The following is a 16,927-nucleotide window of genomic DNA, read 5'->3' on the forward strand; positions in this document are numbered from 1 at the left end:
TTGCTTCAGCTCTTTACGTTAACATAAATGTATGTTTCACTATGACTAACTAATATCTAGAGTATGGAAGTAATGTTGTAAGCTTTTATACTTTGTCACTCTGTTTGTTCAATTTTCCTTAGCTCATAAGGTCTGATATTAACATATTAACTCTGATACTCTCAGCTCCGGTGTCGGGTGTTTGTTGAGTATGTACAGTACTGGATATTAAAGTACAAGCCCATGAGGCTTTGATGGAATGTGAATGGCCAACAAAAAAGCTTTTTATTCTACAGTTTCATCTTCACACTGGCAGAAACCTTGTTTTTACAGTTGGAGAATCATTTTAATAGCTTGTGTGTTAAATCCTGGTCAGTTGAGATCACAGCTGTGTTGGAGCTCATGCTAATGTTGTTCAGTGTGAGAGTGCAGTCAGACAGCGTAACGCACAAACGCTAAGCTGTGTGCTGGCTTCCAGTTACACTACTGCAATTTGATTTTATCTTATACGCTCTTCTCTGTGTGAGATCTAGTAAAGACATTTTCACACCCCAGGGGAGAAAATGTAGTTACAGTAAATTTGTCTTTATAGGTTGATGTTTCAGCCTGCTGTTCAGCCTTCCTCCAGGCAAACTCTAATTCTGTTCCTTAAACTCCCCAAAACACAGTAAAGCTTTATCCAGCCAAGCAGCTTAAGAGGACTCAGAGTCCACGATGATGGCTGAGCAATTTTGGGGGGTTCTTTTAAACAAAGACTGCTTCCCCACATGGATTATACTGTAGGGGGCGTGGAGAGACATGCCTCCAACTTAGTACCAACAGTTTGTGTTTGTTCTTTTCCCGTTTCAACATGACAGTTCCCTCATGCACAAAGCCAGGGCCATAAAGGAATGGTTTTCCCAATTTGCTGTGGAAGAGCTTGACTGTCCTGACCTCATCCCCACCTTTGGGATGAACTGGAAAACTGAGCCAGACTTGATCACCCATCACCAGTGTTGTGCCTCACTAATGCTCCTGGAAGCAAATTCCTGCAGCCAGGTTCCAAAATCTTATAAAAAGAATGAAACCAGAAGAGTTGAGCAGCAGATCTGTTCAGGTGCTAGTTTCTGAATTGATGGGATTCAAGATAATTTGATTGATAAGGGCTGTCCAGTTTTCTTAAATAAGATAAATGATAAGATAAAATCCCCCTCCCCCCTTCTGCCCTTCAGGTCCTTCAGGTCAGAGATGCTCATGGCCACCTGTCAATCAAATTATTGATCTCCATCAACAGGTCCACGATGATCCAACCTTTATGTCAAGGATCATCACTGGTGACTGGAGTTGGGTCTCCAGCAATGACCCAGAGACAAAACAGTCTTTAGAGTGGAAGACCCTGCAGTCTCCAAGACTGAAGAAGGCACGACAGAGAGCATGTCCCCCAGGGTCAGACTGTCAACGCCAAGTTCTACTGCACCAATCTGAGGGAGGACCTTCGGCGCAAATGACCTTATGATGGGTGCTCTATCATCATGCCATCGACAATCGTTGCTCCCCACCCGTTCTCCTCGCCGGATTTAGCAAGTAGGGCCAAATCTGGCAAGAGTCACAGCTGATGCTTGATGTACTTACAGAATAGGATTTCCGGGGAGCATTCCAAGCGTGGCAAGAGGGCTGGGAGGGGTGTATCGCTGCATAAGGTGACTACTCTGAAGGAAATGGCAGCCAAAATTAAATCAGGTATGTTTTTTCCTTGTGGCCTATGTGCAACAGAGAGGGAAGTTAAGGTAATCAGACTAACACACTATTGGTTTTAGTCTTTTCACGGGATTTGTTAATTTATCCTTTAATATCAAAAGCAAATGAATATCTTGGGTCAATTACATAAGTTATGATACGTAGAAAAATATTTCTGTAAACAGAGAAGGGCCTGTATGGATAGATACATCTAGAATTAAGGAATCTGAGAAAAACTTTGGTTCTACATCTCTGTGTAATGGAGTTATGAGCAGAACCTGTCAGAGGTAATCAGTGAAAAACAGACCAGACAGCATGACCGAACGAGACGCTCTGTGCTATCAGAGTATGTAGAGAGCCAATAGATAAGCTGAAGTGTTCGTCTTGATAAACGTTTTTATAAAAGGACAGTGTGTGCTGGGACAGTCTCCAGCCCCCCTGTGACCTTGGAGAGGGTAAGTGGGTTAAGACAATTAATTAATTAAGAAATGTACGTATGAGGATAGTCTTAGCTGCTGAAGCCTTCGACAGAGTCAAAACTGAGCCCCCTCCGTAAATTTATACCAATCTGAGCCAGACTCACAAATTTCTGCTTTAACAAACAACAGTGTTGAATCCAAAGCAAATTATATATTTAATTATGACTTTGTGTTATTTAAATTAAGTCAAAACACAGACCAGTAGAAACTGTAAACATGAGCTGTGTGCAGCTCATCACTGTACAGGAATTTGAAATTCAAACTTTTCCCTCTGAGTGCCATTTAGAAATTGTGAAATTGCCCAGTGCCGCTTTTAGTTACTTTCCAAGCTGCTTGTCACATCTAAAATTCATCTAGCACGGCAGCTTCAGGCATCCATGTTCAGAACCTGGAGCAGGAATGTGTCCGCAGAACCATTGAGATGCAAATTTAGAGGGGAAAACGGGAAACGAGAGACTCAGAAAAGACAAGCCTGAAGGAGGCATCACCTTCTTTTTCCATTACTGGCCTGAATCGATTTAGCTAAAAATAAAACCAGCAAGACTCCGCTCTGATCCCATTGCATTCACAGATGACCGCACGGGCCAAGTGTCACATCAGATGCGACTTGCATTATCCAACCTGTGTTTATTTATGTGGAAATCGAGCTGTTGTCTGCCAAACTGTGAGTCTGTTCTTTACTCTTAGTCGCAGCGTCTCACTCTGTCGCTGTTTGCTGCCAACTGAAACACAGAAGCCAAAACAGGACTACACTTGCAGACTGATGGATCACATTTCATCTCAGATGGCAAAAACATTGGCAAACAAATCTCTGCTTTATGTATAGAGTTCATTATTATTATCCTTGTGATATTCATGACAGTAAATCTGCTCGACTGTCATGAGGTAACTTTTGGATGCATGAAATAGTAGTGGGCATATTTACATTTTGTCTAATGCACCATTCTCCATTATAAGCATGAAAAATGCGGGTGAACAGCCAACCTCAGTAACACTGCAATATTACCGCTCATTGAGCCATCCAATGCTGTATAATGACCATGCTGAAGCAGGAAATCTGTTAATTAAGGGCTTCAGGGTTGAAACGTGAACAAAATATTCATGATTTCCACTGAGAGGTGACTGAATTCCCTGATTCTTTTTTATATTCCCAGCTCTTTTTTAAGCCCCCCTGTAGTGAGGTAGTAAAGCTAATGGTAACATTTAGCACTTGTATTTGTCCCTGTTAGACTGAAAGGTGACAAACATCTGGCTGACTGACCACTAGATGAAGCAATTTCATACATTTCTGTCATAAACTTCTTATTAAGTTGTGACCAACTCTGTCTGTTCAGAGTGAATCAAAATATTGTGAAAATATTGATTAGAGCAGCTTTAAGTTTAAACTTAGTCTTAGTCATGTTAATCAATTATGCTCATGACTTTAATGGAGTTGAAATAGTAAGATTTTATTAGCATAGCATATTGATAACCTGGATTTTTAGTGTGCATGTTTTGGCAGCAGCAAGAGCACTCTCCTGTAAAGAGTTTGCCAAAGATTCACAACAGTCCGACTGTGAAACAGTAACACCTGCTATTAGACCCTCAGTGAAAACAATCCGTCCCACTGTGCTTCACTGTGCGACCTTGTGCTTTTTCACTGTATGTTTTGTAGTCAGAAGCACTTTTTAAAAACACAAAAGATGTTTTGATGTTGAATGCGACCCTGTCTTCATCTGATGGTGACCACCACCTGATATCCTGTGTCCAACTGCAGCTGCACTTAAAGCGTAAACACGAGAGCGGGCGTAGTGAAGAAGACATGCAGCCTCAAACAACGTCCATGCTGCTGTGCCTGTTGTCAGCCACTCGGGCTGGATTTGGAAGGAGATCTGCTGGAAGCTGTTCTTCCAGACAAAACAGAGCTCAGGCTTCCAGAGTTTATAATGACGGCAGATGGTGGACGGAGTGAAACAGCGACAACACCTCCAACATGTTTATTCTCTTCTCGTAGACGGGAGGAGAAGCCAGTCAGGCTGCTTTTTGCCTTATTTTCAATTCAAATGACATTAAGGCATTATCTGTAATTTGACAGCACTCTGAAGCACCTCTCTTTATGCAGACATTAGCTACACACTAAAATGCGCTGCAAACCTCAAGTCAAAGCATCAGCTGTCACAGACTGCAAAAAAAGCTAGTAAGTGGACCTTGAGTTAAGATTTTTTTTGTCAAACTTCTGCTTCCAAGGTTGGATCTGAACTCTGATTCTGTGAAAAGTGGTTTGTTTTTTGAAATTCAAGCTTATTCTGTTGAGATTCCAGAAATATCTGGTTATCAGTGCACAGGAAATGTGCCAAAGGCTGGGTGACTGCTCCGAACGGAGACGAAACGTGTTAATGTTAAATGATGTTTTAACTGCCTTGTTGCACAGACTGTGCTGTCATAAATCTACTGGGCCCCATGACAATCGACACCGTTCTCTAACCCTGCACCTTCAGTAATGTACCTCGCCTCAGAGTCCTGCCCTCACCCAAACAAAAAGAGCAGAAACTCGGCGGGTTGACCTGATTCTGTACGCTCAGGCAAAACTACAATGGCTGGCACACTGGCTTGATAGGCAGTTTCATCTGAATGGTCCAGCCATCATCCCTGCTTATCTAGCTCCACTTGTGTTACACATTGCTTCTGGTTATATAAAGAAAATGACCCTGTGCACTTTTAAGCCACCCTTGAATCCTCCACACGCCCAAGCAAAGAGCAGATACTCAGCAGTCTGACCCAGCCTTATATCTACATTGTATGTGTTTAGGCAAAACTACACTGGCTGGCCCAACTGGCTTGATAGGCAGCAAATGTTGTAACTAAAGTGAGTACAGGTGATTGACAGCGTGCAGGATCTTGTGGTTCTTTCACAGAGTCAGTCAGTTTTGATCCAGAACAGCTGTCTCTGAGACTGTCTGGAATGCAGGACCTTTGAAGTAACTGTGTTAAGTCTGTAAGTTCCCTGATATGTCGAATCCTGAGAGGTTAGCCATTGAAAAGATATATTTAGGTTCACAGTCTAGACTCAGCTGCATTGCAGTACAGATTTTGTTTTACAGGTAAAGCAGTCTGAGATCTGCTGGGAAGATCTTTCTCACACAGTGGATGTGAACAGCCTGCAACGACGATTTACAGTCTTTCAGCACATATCAACAATCGAAGAGAGGAGTCACTGCGCCTTCGCAGCCCAGAGTGGAAGGTGTGGAGATGGAGAGGCAGCTGTCCTCCAGAAAGCCTTTCTGTGTGACTGTCCTGCTGCCTAAGTGATGACTGCTACACATCAGCTCTACTGTAACAGGAGGATAATTGGCAGGCAGTGATGCTTTGGTTAAATGGCACTCCACAGGAAACACACAGCTGAGGGAAACAATACAACACTGAAAGACTGAGCCATGATGAATCATTGAGGTAACCGAAAACTATTAATTATACTAATTTATTGGGTTTTTTTCACAGATCACCGGGGAAAAGAGACTATTTTCTTTGAGTTGACATTTGAAGCACTTGCACAATGTCAAGGGTGAGATGTGAAAGAGAGAAGAGGAAATACAGGGAGAGAGAGCTGTTGACCGATATTTACTGTAACATTTTCCCTCCCCTCCCCTCTCTCCATCTCTCATTGACCTCCCTCTTTTACCCCGGATCTATTTTTAGCAGCAGCCGTTCTAACTCAGGCCTAATATAAGAATAGATGTTCCTCGCAAGAAATGCAGCAGGAAATATTCTGCAGGCAATAAGATGGGCTGAGGGGGGGGCTGTCCTATCACCCTGACCGATTTAATGAGCTGTGTCATTTAGCACATCACCGTTTTCAAAGATAGTTTGTCTCTTCATCCTTGTAACACTTTAGTTCATCCCTTCGATCTGATTTTTAGGGGAGTCCATCTTCTGCCTCATTGTGGAGCTGTTATGATATCATTTTTGTCTGTTGGTGCAGGGGTTTGATTGTGACATTAGCATTTTCCTCATAATGCTAGCTGCACTCTGACAGTATTTTCTGCCTCTTCATGCTGCGTACTCGCTTGTTTTCTAAATATAAACCATTATTCTCACTCAGAATAAACCAGAATGATGTGCCATATCCTCTGCAGGATCCTTTTTGAATCTACCACATCTGAGTTGGTAAATCTTTAAACCCAAAAAAAACCTGCTTGATCTTTTGCAGAATTTGCTGGTGCTCTGTGTAACCACAGACTTTGTCTGCAGGAGCCCACAAGGGATATTTGTTGCCTTTACACATATTTGACATTTAAGCAAATTCAGTTATCAGCAGGGGAGCAAAACTGTGTCATTGTATGGACTTTTCAAGGACAATATGTTCCCAGTTTGGGCCTCATTTTGTTCATATATTTAAGCAACATTTTTGAAATATATATATATAAAATAAAAGCCTCAGAATCATTTTAATGGTTGTAATAAGGAGAATTGCGCCTCTTTCATTCCCACTCCCCGCCCCATCGCCTGTCTTTGCACTATGTAACATGGATTGACCATCTATGTAATGCTTTATGGCAGTACAGTCAATCACATTAGCTGAATGCTGACATGACATGGCGTGGACAGTGTGATTGCTGGTTTGTACTGAGATGACAATTTTGTGTTTGTTGCCTGAGCGACTGAGAGGCTTTGTTGTCTGTGCATGCGTTGTTTGTTTCGAGGGTTACGCTGCGTCCAGTACCTGTAACCGCTCACACTCGAAGCACAACACAATTTTTAATACGGCAGCGTCTAATTACCACTTGTGGCTGCAGAGGCCACTCTCACAGCTTACAGCAAAAGTACCACAGCAGATATTTATGTTTGTGGGTCTGCATTCAATTCACTGGTCCCAACAACACTGTCACTATGTCCCTGATCAAGGTCACATAAGATCCATCTATAAAAGTTGTTTTATGTCTTCATCACTCCTCATTTTCCTGCGCTGCACATTCAAGAGATAATTGAACCGTTTGGGTGGGACTGTGTTGTCTCCTGCCTTTGATACGTGATTAACAAACTACTGGTTTCACTTATAGTTACATTAACTGTGTAAACTACCCACTTCCTGCACAACAAAAAAGACTAGTACCTGCAGTCTTAGACAGCAAACTGGACACAGACTGAATCACATCATTAAGTTGCAGCTACTCTGGAAGCAAAACAAACATTTGCATGAAATCTCTTAGATTAGTCAGTCAGTTTAGCTACAATCCTACTGTACGATGCAATAGTCAGACATATTGTTTTTTTCCCACTTTTCCCTCCTTAAACAACACTGCACTTTATTGCTCTGTCTCCCCTGTGTTTATTCCACATTTTAAAGAAAACCCAAAGCATTGCTGCAGACTCAGTCGACCTCACTCTCATCTCACTCCTTACGGTGTCTGGAGCACACGTTTCCAAAAATGAGAATATCAACCAGAGTGAGATAACGTGCCCAGCACATAGCTAGTGTAATATGCTTTGATCTACTTCTGACACTGCAAATAATGGAGAGAGAAGGAGAGGAAGGGAGGGAGAGAGAGAGAGACAGCCAGAGGAGATAAGATGAGCGCAGAAAGCTAAACACAAAGGGGAACACACCCACTTATGAAACCAAAAAACACCAGGATGGGGTTTTTTTTGGCTCCTCACACCACAAGCTCCTGCTCTCAAAAAACCTCTCCACAGTCCCCCCTTTCCTTATCGTCCTTCACCAACCAGCACCTCCGTTCCTCCCCCGATCCCTCGTCATCCGTCCGCCTGGCTCAATGACAATCAAAGGTCAAATTTTTCTCTCCCTTTATTTATTTAAATCTCCCAGCAGCCTCCATTTGTTTTCATAAAGGAGCTGATGAGGCTTTGATGGAGCATTTGAAAGACAGAGGGAGGTGATCATCCTCTGGTACAATGTGTGTGCCTGCATACATGAGCATGTGAAGGCAGGACACACCAGCTGTACATCTTCTACTAATGGGAAATGATGACACACACACACACACACACACGATGGAGTGACCATGCTTTCCTCGAACAGACAGCAGAGCAGTTTGAAGTGTGTCTCTTGGGTCTTGGTGTCTGTCTTGAAGAGGCTTCTGTTGAAAATTAAAGCTGCGTGTGTCAGTGTGCTCTTGTTTTTCTATCTTTCTAAGGACCTGTTTTTAGACCTTGAGAGTGAGGACATTTTTGAAAAGTGAGGACATTTTGTTCTGGTCCACATTTTTTCAAAAGCTGTTTGAGATTTAAAGCTTGCTTTTAGAGTTGAAGTCAAGCTAAAATTTGAATTCCTGTCACTTTTTGTACGAGGGAATATAAACTATGATGATACTGAAGCTACTGTGCATAATTTTGGGACATATTTGTGGAAACAGCTTGGGGTGTTTCCCATGGCAGCTCTTAACTGATGTTCGAGAGGTTGTTGATTAGAACTTTAACTTTGGTTCTGGTTACTCATTGGGGCAAACAGCAGGGTACAGCCTGTGATGGTTGATAGAGGATTTTTTTTTTCCTTTTGTCAATGTAAAACCAGAACTTCCAGGTTTTGTTCAGGAAGAAATGCCTCATAAAATACCATCAACATTTGTAACTTAAAACTAAAAGTTGTCTTTCACTTATAATTGTTTTTTCAATATTTATGTTTTCTGTGGGTCCGTTAAAAACATAAATATTTCCTGTTAGACACATCATTCAACAGCTGGGAGGACCCATGGTTCATTCATTTTATTTCAACACACTCAGTGCCGTCTTCACCTCTCATTGGGAAATGGACTGCGTTTATAAAGTGCTTCAATCCAAATCCCTGTCAACAGGTTTTACAATTTGGCTCTCATTCCCCCACCCATTCACTCCGATGGCAAGAAACCACCAAGGCACTGCCTTAGCCATCAGGAGCAATTTGAGGTTTAGTGTCTTGCTCAAGGACACTTTAACAAGTGGACATCAGGAGCCAGGGATTGAATATGCGATTAACATGCTCTGGGAGGGGATCTAATTAGCATTAGCTGTCTTTCTTTCATGGGTCCAGTCGTTGTGATGGGAAATGACCAGACTGTTAAAACTCATAGAAGTGGGTAGATTCATGACCTTTGTGATCTGTATGTTGCTCTGTAATGTTACTAACATATAGAGTCATAGAGCAGTGTCTGATTGGACCTGCAGGAGTTAATATTGTCAGCCTCCAAGCTGGTTAACTGTCTGTGTAGAATTGAAGTGATATTACAGTCTATTTTAGTGTCTGCCCACACAGACATTGCACCAATCAAATTACCAGTGACCTGCAGAGTCAGTTGGTGCCAAACATTCATGCCCCCCCCCAGGACAGAGTTATGTAGGGAGCACTGTCAATGCAGGGAAATAAACTGAATTTTCTGGTAATTAAGTACACAAGTCAAAACAAGCACCAATGATACAGATTTTTTAATTTAAGGTGCATCTCTTTGTGGCTTTGATTTCACTTTCTCTGCTCTGACGACAGCTGTGGCCACAGGCGTTCTGTTTTCAGGTTGTCCATCTGTCCGTCCATCCCAGTCTTGTGAACACGTTATCTCAGGAATACCTCGAAGGCATTTCTTCAGATGCACCACAAACATCTACTTGGACGAACTGGTTAGGATTTGGTGGTTAAAGCTCAAAGGTCAAGGTCGATGTGACCTCACAAAACACATTTTTGGCCGTAACTCAAGAAACCATCAGCTAATTGTGATAAAATTGCACTCAAATGTCTAATAGGAGAAAAAGATGAAGTGGTGACATTTTATATCCCAAAGGTCAAGGGTCAACTTCACTGTGACATCACAAAAATACTTTTCTGGTCGTTACTTTTTATCTAATTTTGTGTGTTTGACTTTATTTTGTTTCAGACTGCCTCTTTTTGCTATTTATACTGGTCTTATACCTGTTCTTATTTTCAATATAAAGCAGTTTGAATTTTCTTATGTATGAATTGCGCTGTAATATAATGCATTTCCTTAATTCCAGTTTGACTTAAGGTTAGACTCAGATTTAGGCTAAGGGCCAATGAGGGTCCTCACAAGTATAGTATGGAGTCGTGTGTGTAGCCGCCGGCACCACTGACTTTGCAGAATTGACCTACATGTGCAGAGCGTTCAGGCTCACACCTGAGTTTACCGAGCCCGGTTCTGACTCATCCTGCACGAGTCTTGCTCCGAGCTTCCTGCTGCTCATAACCGTGCGTGTGTGTGTGCGCGCGCACTGCCTGCGTCTTCAATTTATTACGTCGCTGCATGACGCACAGTAGAGAGAGACAAGAGGTGAGGGAGGGAGGGGAGGAGAGGATGGAAGGAAAGAAGGGGTGAAGGGAGAGAGGGGAATTTTCTCAGACACCCAGCATGCAATGACCTTAGTTTTATGTCAAGGCGGAGGTCTCTCTCTCTCTCTCTCTCTCTCCCTCTCCCTCTCTCTCTCTCTCTCTCTCCCACCTCACACACACACACACACACACACACACACACACACACTCCATGCCCGGTGTCATCCATGTGGAGACAAAAACGTCAAGCTGCATCTTATTCCGCTCACATCCCTCCCGCTGCCTGTCTGTCCCGCCTATCCCCTTCGCGTCTCCGCTCCAACACACACACACACACACACACACACAAACGCATACACTCAAAACACACACACTGAGCTGCTATAGTAATCCCTATAGTAAACTATACAGTCACTACATCCCCCCAAAAAGACAGCGTATGTGACCGAAAAGAGCAGAAAAGCACCTCTGAAGCGCTGCAACTCCCTGCAGGCTGATTCTCAAAGTATATTTAGGAATCTGATGGTTTATTTTAGCCGGTGCCTCATCTCCTGTTCTTATCATCTAATTTCTGTTCTTCTGCCCTTCTTCTCTTTCATCTCCGCCCTGCAGAACCAAGCAAACGCATTCCTCTGTCTTTTAATTGTCTCCATCCATCCATCCATCCCTCCCTCCCTCCACATGGCAGAATAATAAAGCGGTGCGTTCTTACTGATCGTCCGGGATCCTATGCAGCCCATGTTGTCTTACAGAGGCTCGTACAGCTCGGGGAAAATAAAATCCATCCGTCCAGCGGGCATTTCTCCCCGGATTTCTCTCTCTCTCTCTCTTTCTCTGCGCTTTCCCCTCTCCTCTTCTTCTTCTTCTCCTCCTCTCTCCTCTCTGTCTCTTCTTCACTGTCCTCTCGCCCGTATGTGAGGAACAGAGAGGGTGTGTATGTGCGTGTCATTCGCGTCGCTTCCTCTCTCTCTCTCTCTCTCTCTCTGCCGTACCGTCGTCACACACTCCTCTTTCCTCCAGTCATTGTCAATGTCGCTCTATCGCTCTCTCTCTCTCTCTCTCTCTCTCTCTTGCACGCACACATCCCTGCTTACAGACGCGCATGAACACAGATACACAAGTGCGAGTAGCCCGTTGACAAGCTGTCAAACGTAGATACTTACGCACAGACATGAAGGTGCAGGTGTTTGTGGTCACTAAGAGTTTGCTAAATAATATATCTGAAATAACAGTACACATTCTTGAAGGATTTTCGAGATTATCAGTCCAAAATTCTCTGATTTTTCAAAGTTAAAATAGAGTTCACTCAGATTTTGTCTCTGAAATGTTGTTTCCTGCATGGCATGGATTCTTGCAGATGTGGAAAAGTGAGACAGATATTGTCAGCTGCCTTCCTCTTGGGTACACCTAGTTAAAATATAAGTCAGTGTGGTGCATCAGTCCTGTGGTAAATCCTGATCCTGTTCAGCAAGAACTGAATATGACAACCTTAATGAAGACAGGATTTACTGCAGGGTTGTTGTATTGGCTTTAAACAGGTGTACCTCAGAAAATGTACATGCACATACGAAAAAAAAGAAACTGAAAATTGGGAAAGGAGTTACTTACTGTTACTTCAGGCTTTTCATTGACTCCCGGGCACAGTGACGTATCAGCCAGCCTGATACTGCACACTATTGTCCAACAGCCTTGAGAGTTAGTTGTCTACCCACCTGCACAGATGTTGAGTTGAATAGTCCTCAGTTTGTGATGAGATGGACAGTGAATGCAGCGTAAACGGAGACAGTCCAACTGTTAACCGCTTGTTCTCAGTTGTTTTGGTGAGTGTTGGAGCCTGTTACCAAGACCTGTTCAGTAAAAGTGATCTGGTTCCTCCTTCCTGCAGAGCCCATACAGTTTTTTTTGCTTTATAGGCTGCAGCCTCATGATGTACTTGTCAGCTGAACTGTTTACCCATATCAGTTAAAACTACAGTTGTTCATGGTTGAAAGTAACAGATATAAATAACAACATTCTCCTCCAGGCTGCGTCTAAGTGAATATACACAGGAGTCATTTATAAATTAATAATCTGGCTTTCCTTTTATACATATACACATTTTGAGTATAATATAGATTTTTTTCAACTCACCTCCTCTACAGTTTGTTTCTGTTTGTATGATCTTTAAACATGAGTCCAAAATGACAGTAGTAGAAAAGTCTGTTCATTCTGACGGACTGAAACTAAACCTGTTAATGTTTTAGTGCAGACTCATTCGCTCGTTAAATCAGAGTTGGGCGCTTTGCCCTCATTATCTGTCCACACTCAGAAGTCATCTGAAACATTAAAATCCAAAACCACTCGTATTAAACCCATCTGAACACGTGCAAAGTAACGTCTGAGCTCCAACAGAAACATGTTTTACTCATCATTTGACCTCCGACGCTGCTCCCCGATGAACTCACTAATGTTTAATTTTTCTATTCGTCATTGCTGGAGGATCTGAAAGTTTTATTCCGCATGAGTAAAGGCGAGCAAGTGTTGATACGAGCAATATCTGATGCATGTAATATGTATCACAATTGAGTGTTTGAGTCTGCAGCTGGGCTTTCCTCTCTCACTCTCTCTCCCTCTCTCCTCTCATCTCTCATCTGTCTCTCTCTAACAATGCAGTACAGCTGTTCTCCTCCTCCAAACATCTCTGCCCTCGCCTCCTCTCTGCCTCCCCAGCTGCCTCCCTCCATCTCAGTCTCACACAATATGAATATGAAAACACACAGTGATTCAGCTAAGCAGTGCGGGCGAGGAAGGCGCTCCCGACTCTATTAACTCGATCTCCATCTCACACGGAGAACACAAGTGCAGCCCTGAACTCTACTCTCTGAACTCATCGCTCAATAAATACACAGACGGCTGAGCTGCAGAGACACGCTGATGACTTGCAGAGTTTTACAGCCTTTTTATGCCTCTGTGCCGGCAACAGCCATGGCCAGAGGCATTATGTTTTCAGGTTGTCTGTCTGTCCATCTATCTTGTCTGTCCCATTCTTGTGAATGTGATATCTCAGTAACGCCTTTAGGGAATTTCTTCAAATTTGGTACAAATGTTCGATTCGATTTTGGCGGCCATAACTGAATTCACATGCTAACGAACTACAGCTTTTAGTTTAGGTTTCTAGTTTGTAAAAGGCCTCCAGGATGACATATATAAGAGTTTTCTGGTCTTGGGAGGACAGTGCCAACCAAGCAACAGATTTAAAGAAATCAGCTAAAATTTACAGCTATAAAACCAGAGTTTTTGTAGATTTGGTTGCAGAACTTGCTCCACTTTGTCTTTGATATAATTTGACAGAAACAGCAAAACAACATAGATGTTCCTAATAAGTACTAATAATCATCATTAACATAAGTATAAACCATAATAACCAATGAGCAACTAACACAGGTTTCAAACAGGCCAACAGTTTACCCAGATTATCTAAACCGCTTTCTCTGAACAGACCGTACAGCAGACCATCGGTCCGTTAACTCTGATGGATTACAGACAGTTTGTCGTTCATTTTCCTGTTCACCTTAGTTTCCTCTTCCAAATAATTTTGATTAACCTTGAGCTTTGTTTTCGACCTGACTTCTCCTGTTTCTCACCCCATCAGTCTCCTCTCTAACATTGTCACCTCATTCCTAAACCTCAGCAGTTAACTCACAATGTAAGTAATAGAAAGGTTTGCCAGAACAGCTAAATTACAACCCAAGCTGTAAAACAACAGAATTGTCCTTCAGAAGACATGTAAGTTATTCCTATCCTGTAAAGCCATGTGTACCATAGCTTTTATTTTTAAGCTGTATTTACTCATCAGTTAAATATTAGGGTAAAAGTGTGTTTTCAAAAATGTTTATTAGCAGGACTTTGGTGGAAACATAATTTTCTTCCAAACTAGTGAAAATGTCCTCCATAAATTTTGCTGTAAAAAGATGCACTGGCCTGTCAGGTTTTATTCAAAGCGACCTGTTGCTGTGGCAGCTTCTCATCTTGACTTTTAATTATAGCCGCCCCATCAGACCAGGCTGTATCATCCTCATAAACACCAGGACATGGTGCCAAAGTGTGTCATCCTTCCTCTGTCGTCAGAGTTGTACCAGCACAGTCTGAGACGTTTGACAGATTTACAGTCCTCGCTGCGACCCTGACGTCACTGAATGAGGACGAAAAAACATAATTACCGGTAATTACATAACTGATGTCAACACACGCACGCGGGTCAGAGATCAGACCACAGCTACAGAGCAGCAGGTGGAGGCTGAACTCCAGCCTCTCAGTTTTACCGCAGCACCAACCTGAAATCAGCTCCACCTCCCTGACAGCAGTCATTTTTAGATTGTTCAGTGTATAATCTCATTTGGGATTTTTTTTTCCAGTTCAGTATACTGTGTCTGTCGTCTTTATTTTAGTGTCTCTGTCTTTGTTTTTAGCTCACAGGCAAATAAACGTTCAGCAGGAGCAGCTGAGAGCTGCTCGGTGGAGCCTCGGCCTTGCGATGCCTCAGCTTTCCCTGCCGGCTCTCTCTGACGGCTGAGATGTTGACAGCAGGGCACAGTAATGAATACCAACATCTCTGCCGCTGCATGGAGTCTGTGTAAATGTAGTTATGCCGTTTTTAGTATTGTTTCTTTAACCCGTTAAAGTCAAATTACCCAGGGATGTTCTGTGATAAATACAGACAGCAGTGACACAGTTGTTTAACATCTCAGCTTTGTATCATCTGCAGACTTTATCAACAGGAAGGAGAAACACGTCACAGCACCGGTGATGCCTGGGAAACACCAGCTAAAACAACGCTTAGCAACAAAGAAGAAGCTGAAGTCAACAAGAGGCATGTGAGTTTTGTTCTTTATCAGAATGAGGTTATATAACATGACTTAGTAGTTGTAATAGTGTAAATCTTTTTCAGTCAAATTTAGAATAGAATAGAACCACAGCAGGAAGTTTGTCTTTGTCTCTTTAAAAACAACAATAACAAAAAACAATTAAAATAATGCTCATAAACACACACAAGGTCAAACAGCAACATACTGTATGTGCAACAGTTAACACAGTTATACAGTGAGATTTGATGGGATCCCACAACAGGTTTGTTCATTATATATTATTATATCAGTCAAGCAAGTACATACAGTAATCAAACATTAATTCATTGCAAAGAACTAAACTAATTAATGAACAAAGTTGATCAGGTTTTAATTAGATTTTGTTGTCAGTTTTTTATTTGGACTAAAGAAATTTTGTAAAATGATATTCTCCTGATGAATTGATCAGTGGTTTGGTCATCCCAAACCCAAAGACATTGAGTTGACTATCACAGAGGACCAAAGAAACCAGAATATATTTACATCTGAGAATCTGAAACAGAGGATTTTTATGTTTTTCCTTAAAATGTGATTCAGAATCATAAATCAGTGATCAACATAGTTATTTTTCTGTCGATTGACTAAGCAATTAATTGGCTAATCACTGCAGCTGTAATGAAAAGGATTGAGATGTCAAACTCGAGCAGCCTTTTTTATTATTACATGACAACATACAAAACCTACACAGTTCACAAAGGCCAGTAAGTATTCATTTAAGTCACACTTTTTGTACCTTGTTATACAAATGTCCAAGGTAGAATGAGTCATTTCACTGTTAGATTTCAAGATTTCACAGCCAAATATAAAATATATTGTATATTGTTAGAAATAAATGTGTTTGCCTCTGGGTGTGTAAAGTATAAAAATACAGTATCCAGATAAAAACAGTCGTGACAAATCTGCAAACACTCTTTAAATTCACATTAGGATACAGATATCACCATGACAACATAATGTCCTGCATACATGTAGATGTGCTGTGGTGCAGAGACGGAAGATCTTACAGATCAAATGCAGCACTTGACTCTAATCACAGTAAAAATGTCGACTCAGATTCACTAATTTAAAGTTGTCTCTGGGGGAGAGATGGAGAGCATGTGGGTGGGTTTTGGTGAAGAAGTATTAACGTCTTATCTGTACAGAAAATAAAAATAAAGATGGAGGGGGGATAAAGAAGAAAGAGGGATGGGAATTAGAGAGGAAGAGGAAAAAACATAGGAGGAACGAGGGGGAGGTAAAACCCGGGCAACCGTGGATGCTTTCCAAATAAAACTTGCCCGAGAGAGTGAAGAGATGGGGGGATGAAGAGGAGGAGGGAGGGAGGGAGGGAAGAGGAGGGTAAAGTCTATGAGTCATGCTGAGAGATGAGGACAAAGAATTCAAGCAGAGAAAATTTATGGGGAATATGAGCTTCTGTAGGAATAAAAAAAACTTGAGATGGAGAGGAAGCAGGGATGAGGAGAGATGTTTATTAGTATTCTGTCTGAGAGAGAGGTAAAGGAAAGAAAGAAAAGGAGCTGGAGGAGGAGAGATGTGGAGAGGTGGAGTGAGAGGAAGGGGGAAAGAGAAATGGGTGAGGTAAGGTGAGAAAGGGAGGCAGAGGAAGAAGCAGAAAAATAGAG

At 42.1% G+C, this 16,927-nt stretch overlaps 1 protein-coding gene and 1 long non-coding RNA gene across 18 annotated transcripts in view; one reads left to right on the forward strand and one right to left on the reverse strand.

The window, feature by feature from the left end:
- The window catches only part of LOC108886973 (protein FAM131B), a 43,457-nt gene extending 31,624 nt beyond the window's left edge, over positions 1-11,833 (reverse strand). For all 6 annotated transcript variants that reach the window (XM_018682146.2, XM_018682142.2, XM_051069000.1 and 3 more), the window contains exon 1: positions 11,135-11,833. In XM_018682146.2, coding sequence (XP_018537662.1) covers positions 11,135-11,162 — 28 coding nt within the window. In that variant the 5' untranslated portion in view covers positions 11,163-11,833. The remainder of the gene's footprint in view (positions 1-11,134) is intronic.
- The window catches only part of LOC127140978 (uncharacterized), a 57,879-nt gene that overhangs the window by 30,316 nt on the left and 10,636 nt on the right, over positions 1-16,927 (forward strand). For 7 of the 12 annotated variants that reach the window (XR_007811544.1, XR_007811504.1, XR_007811561.1 and 4 more), the window contains 3 exons: positions 1,253-5,603; positions 14,871-15,040; positions 15,167-15,275. This is a non-coding gene — a long non-coding RNA (uncharacterized LOC127140978). The remainder of the gene's footprint in view (positions 1-1,252; positions 5,604-14,870; positions 15,041-15,166; positions 15,276-16,927) is intronic. The other 5 variants (XR_007811534.1, XR_007811516.1, XR_007811556.1 and 2 more) reach the window with 5 other exon arrangements.

The sequence above is a fragment of the Lates calcarifer genome, linkage group LG3 (assembly GCF_001640805.2).
Source record: "Lates calcarifer isolate ASB-BC8 linkage group LG3, TLL_Latcal_v3, whole genome shotgun sequence".
Taxonomy (NCBI): domain Eukaryota; kingdom Metazoa; phylum Chordata; class Actinopteri; family Centropomidae; genus Lates; species Lates calcarifer.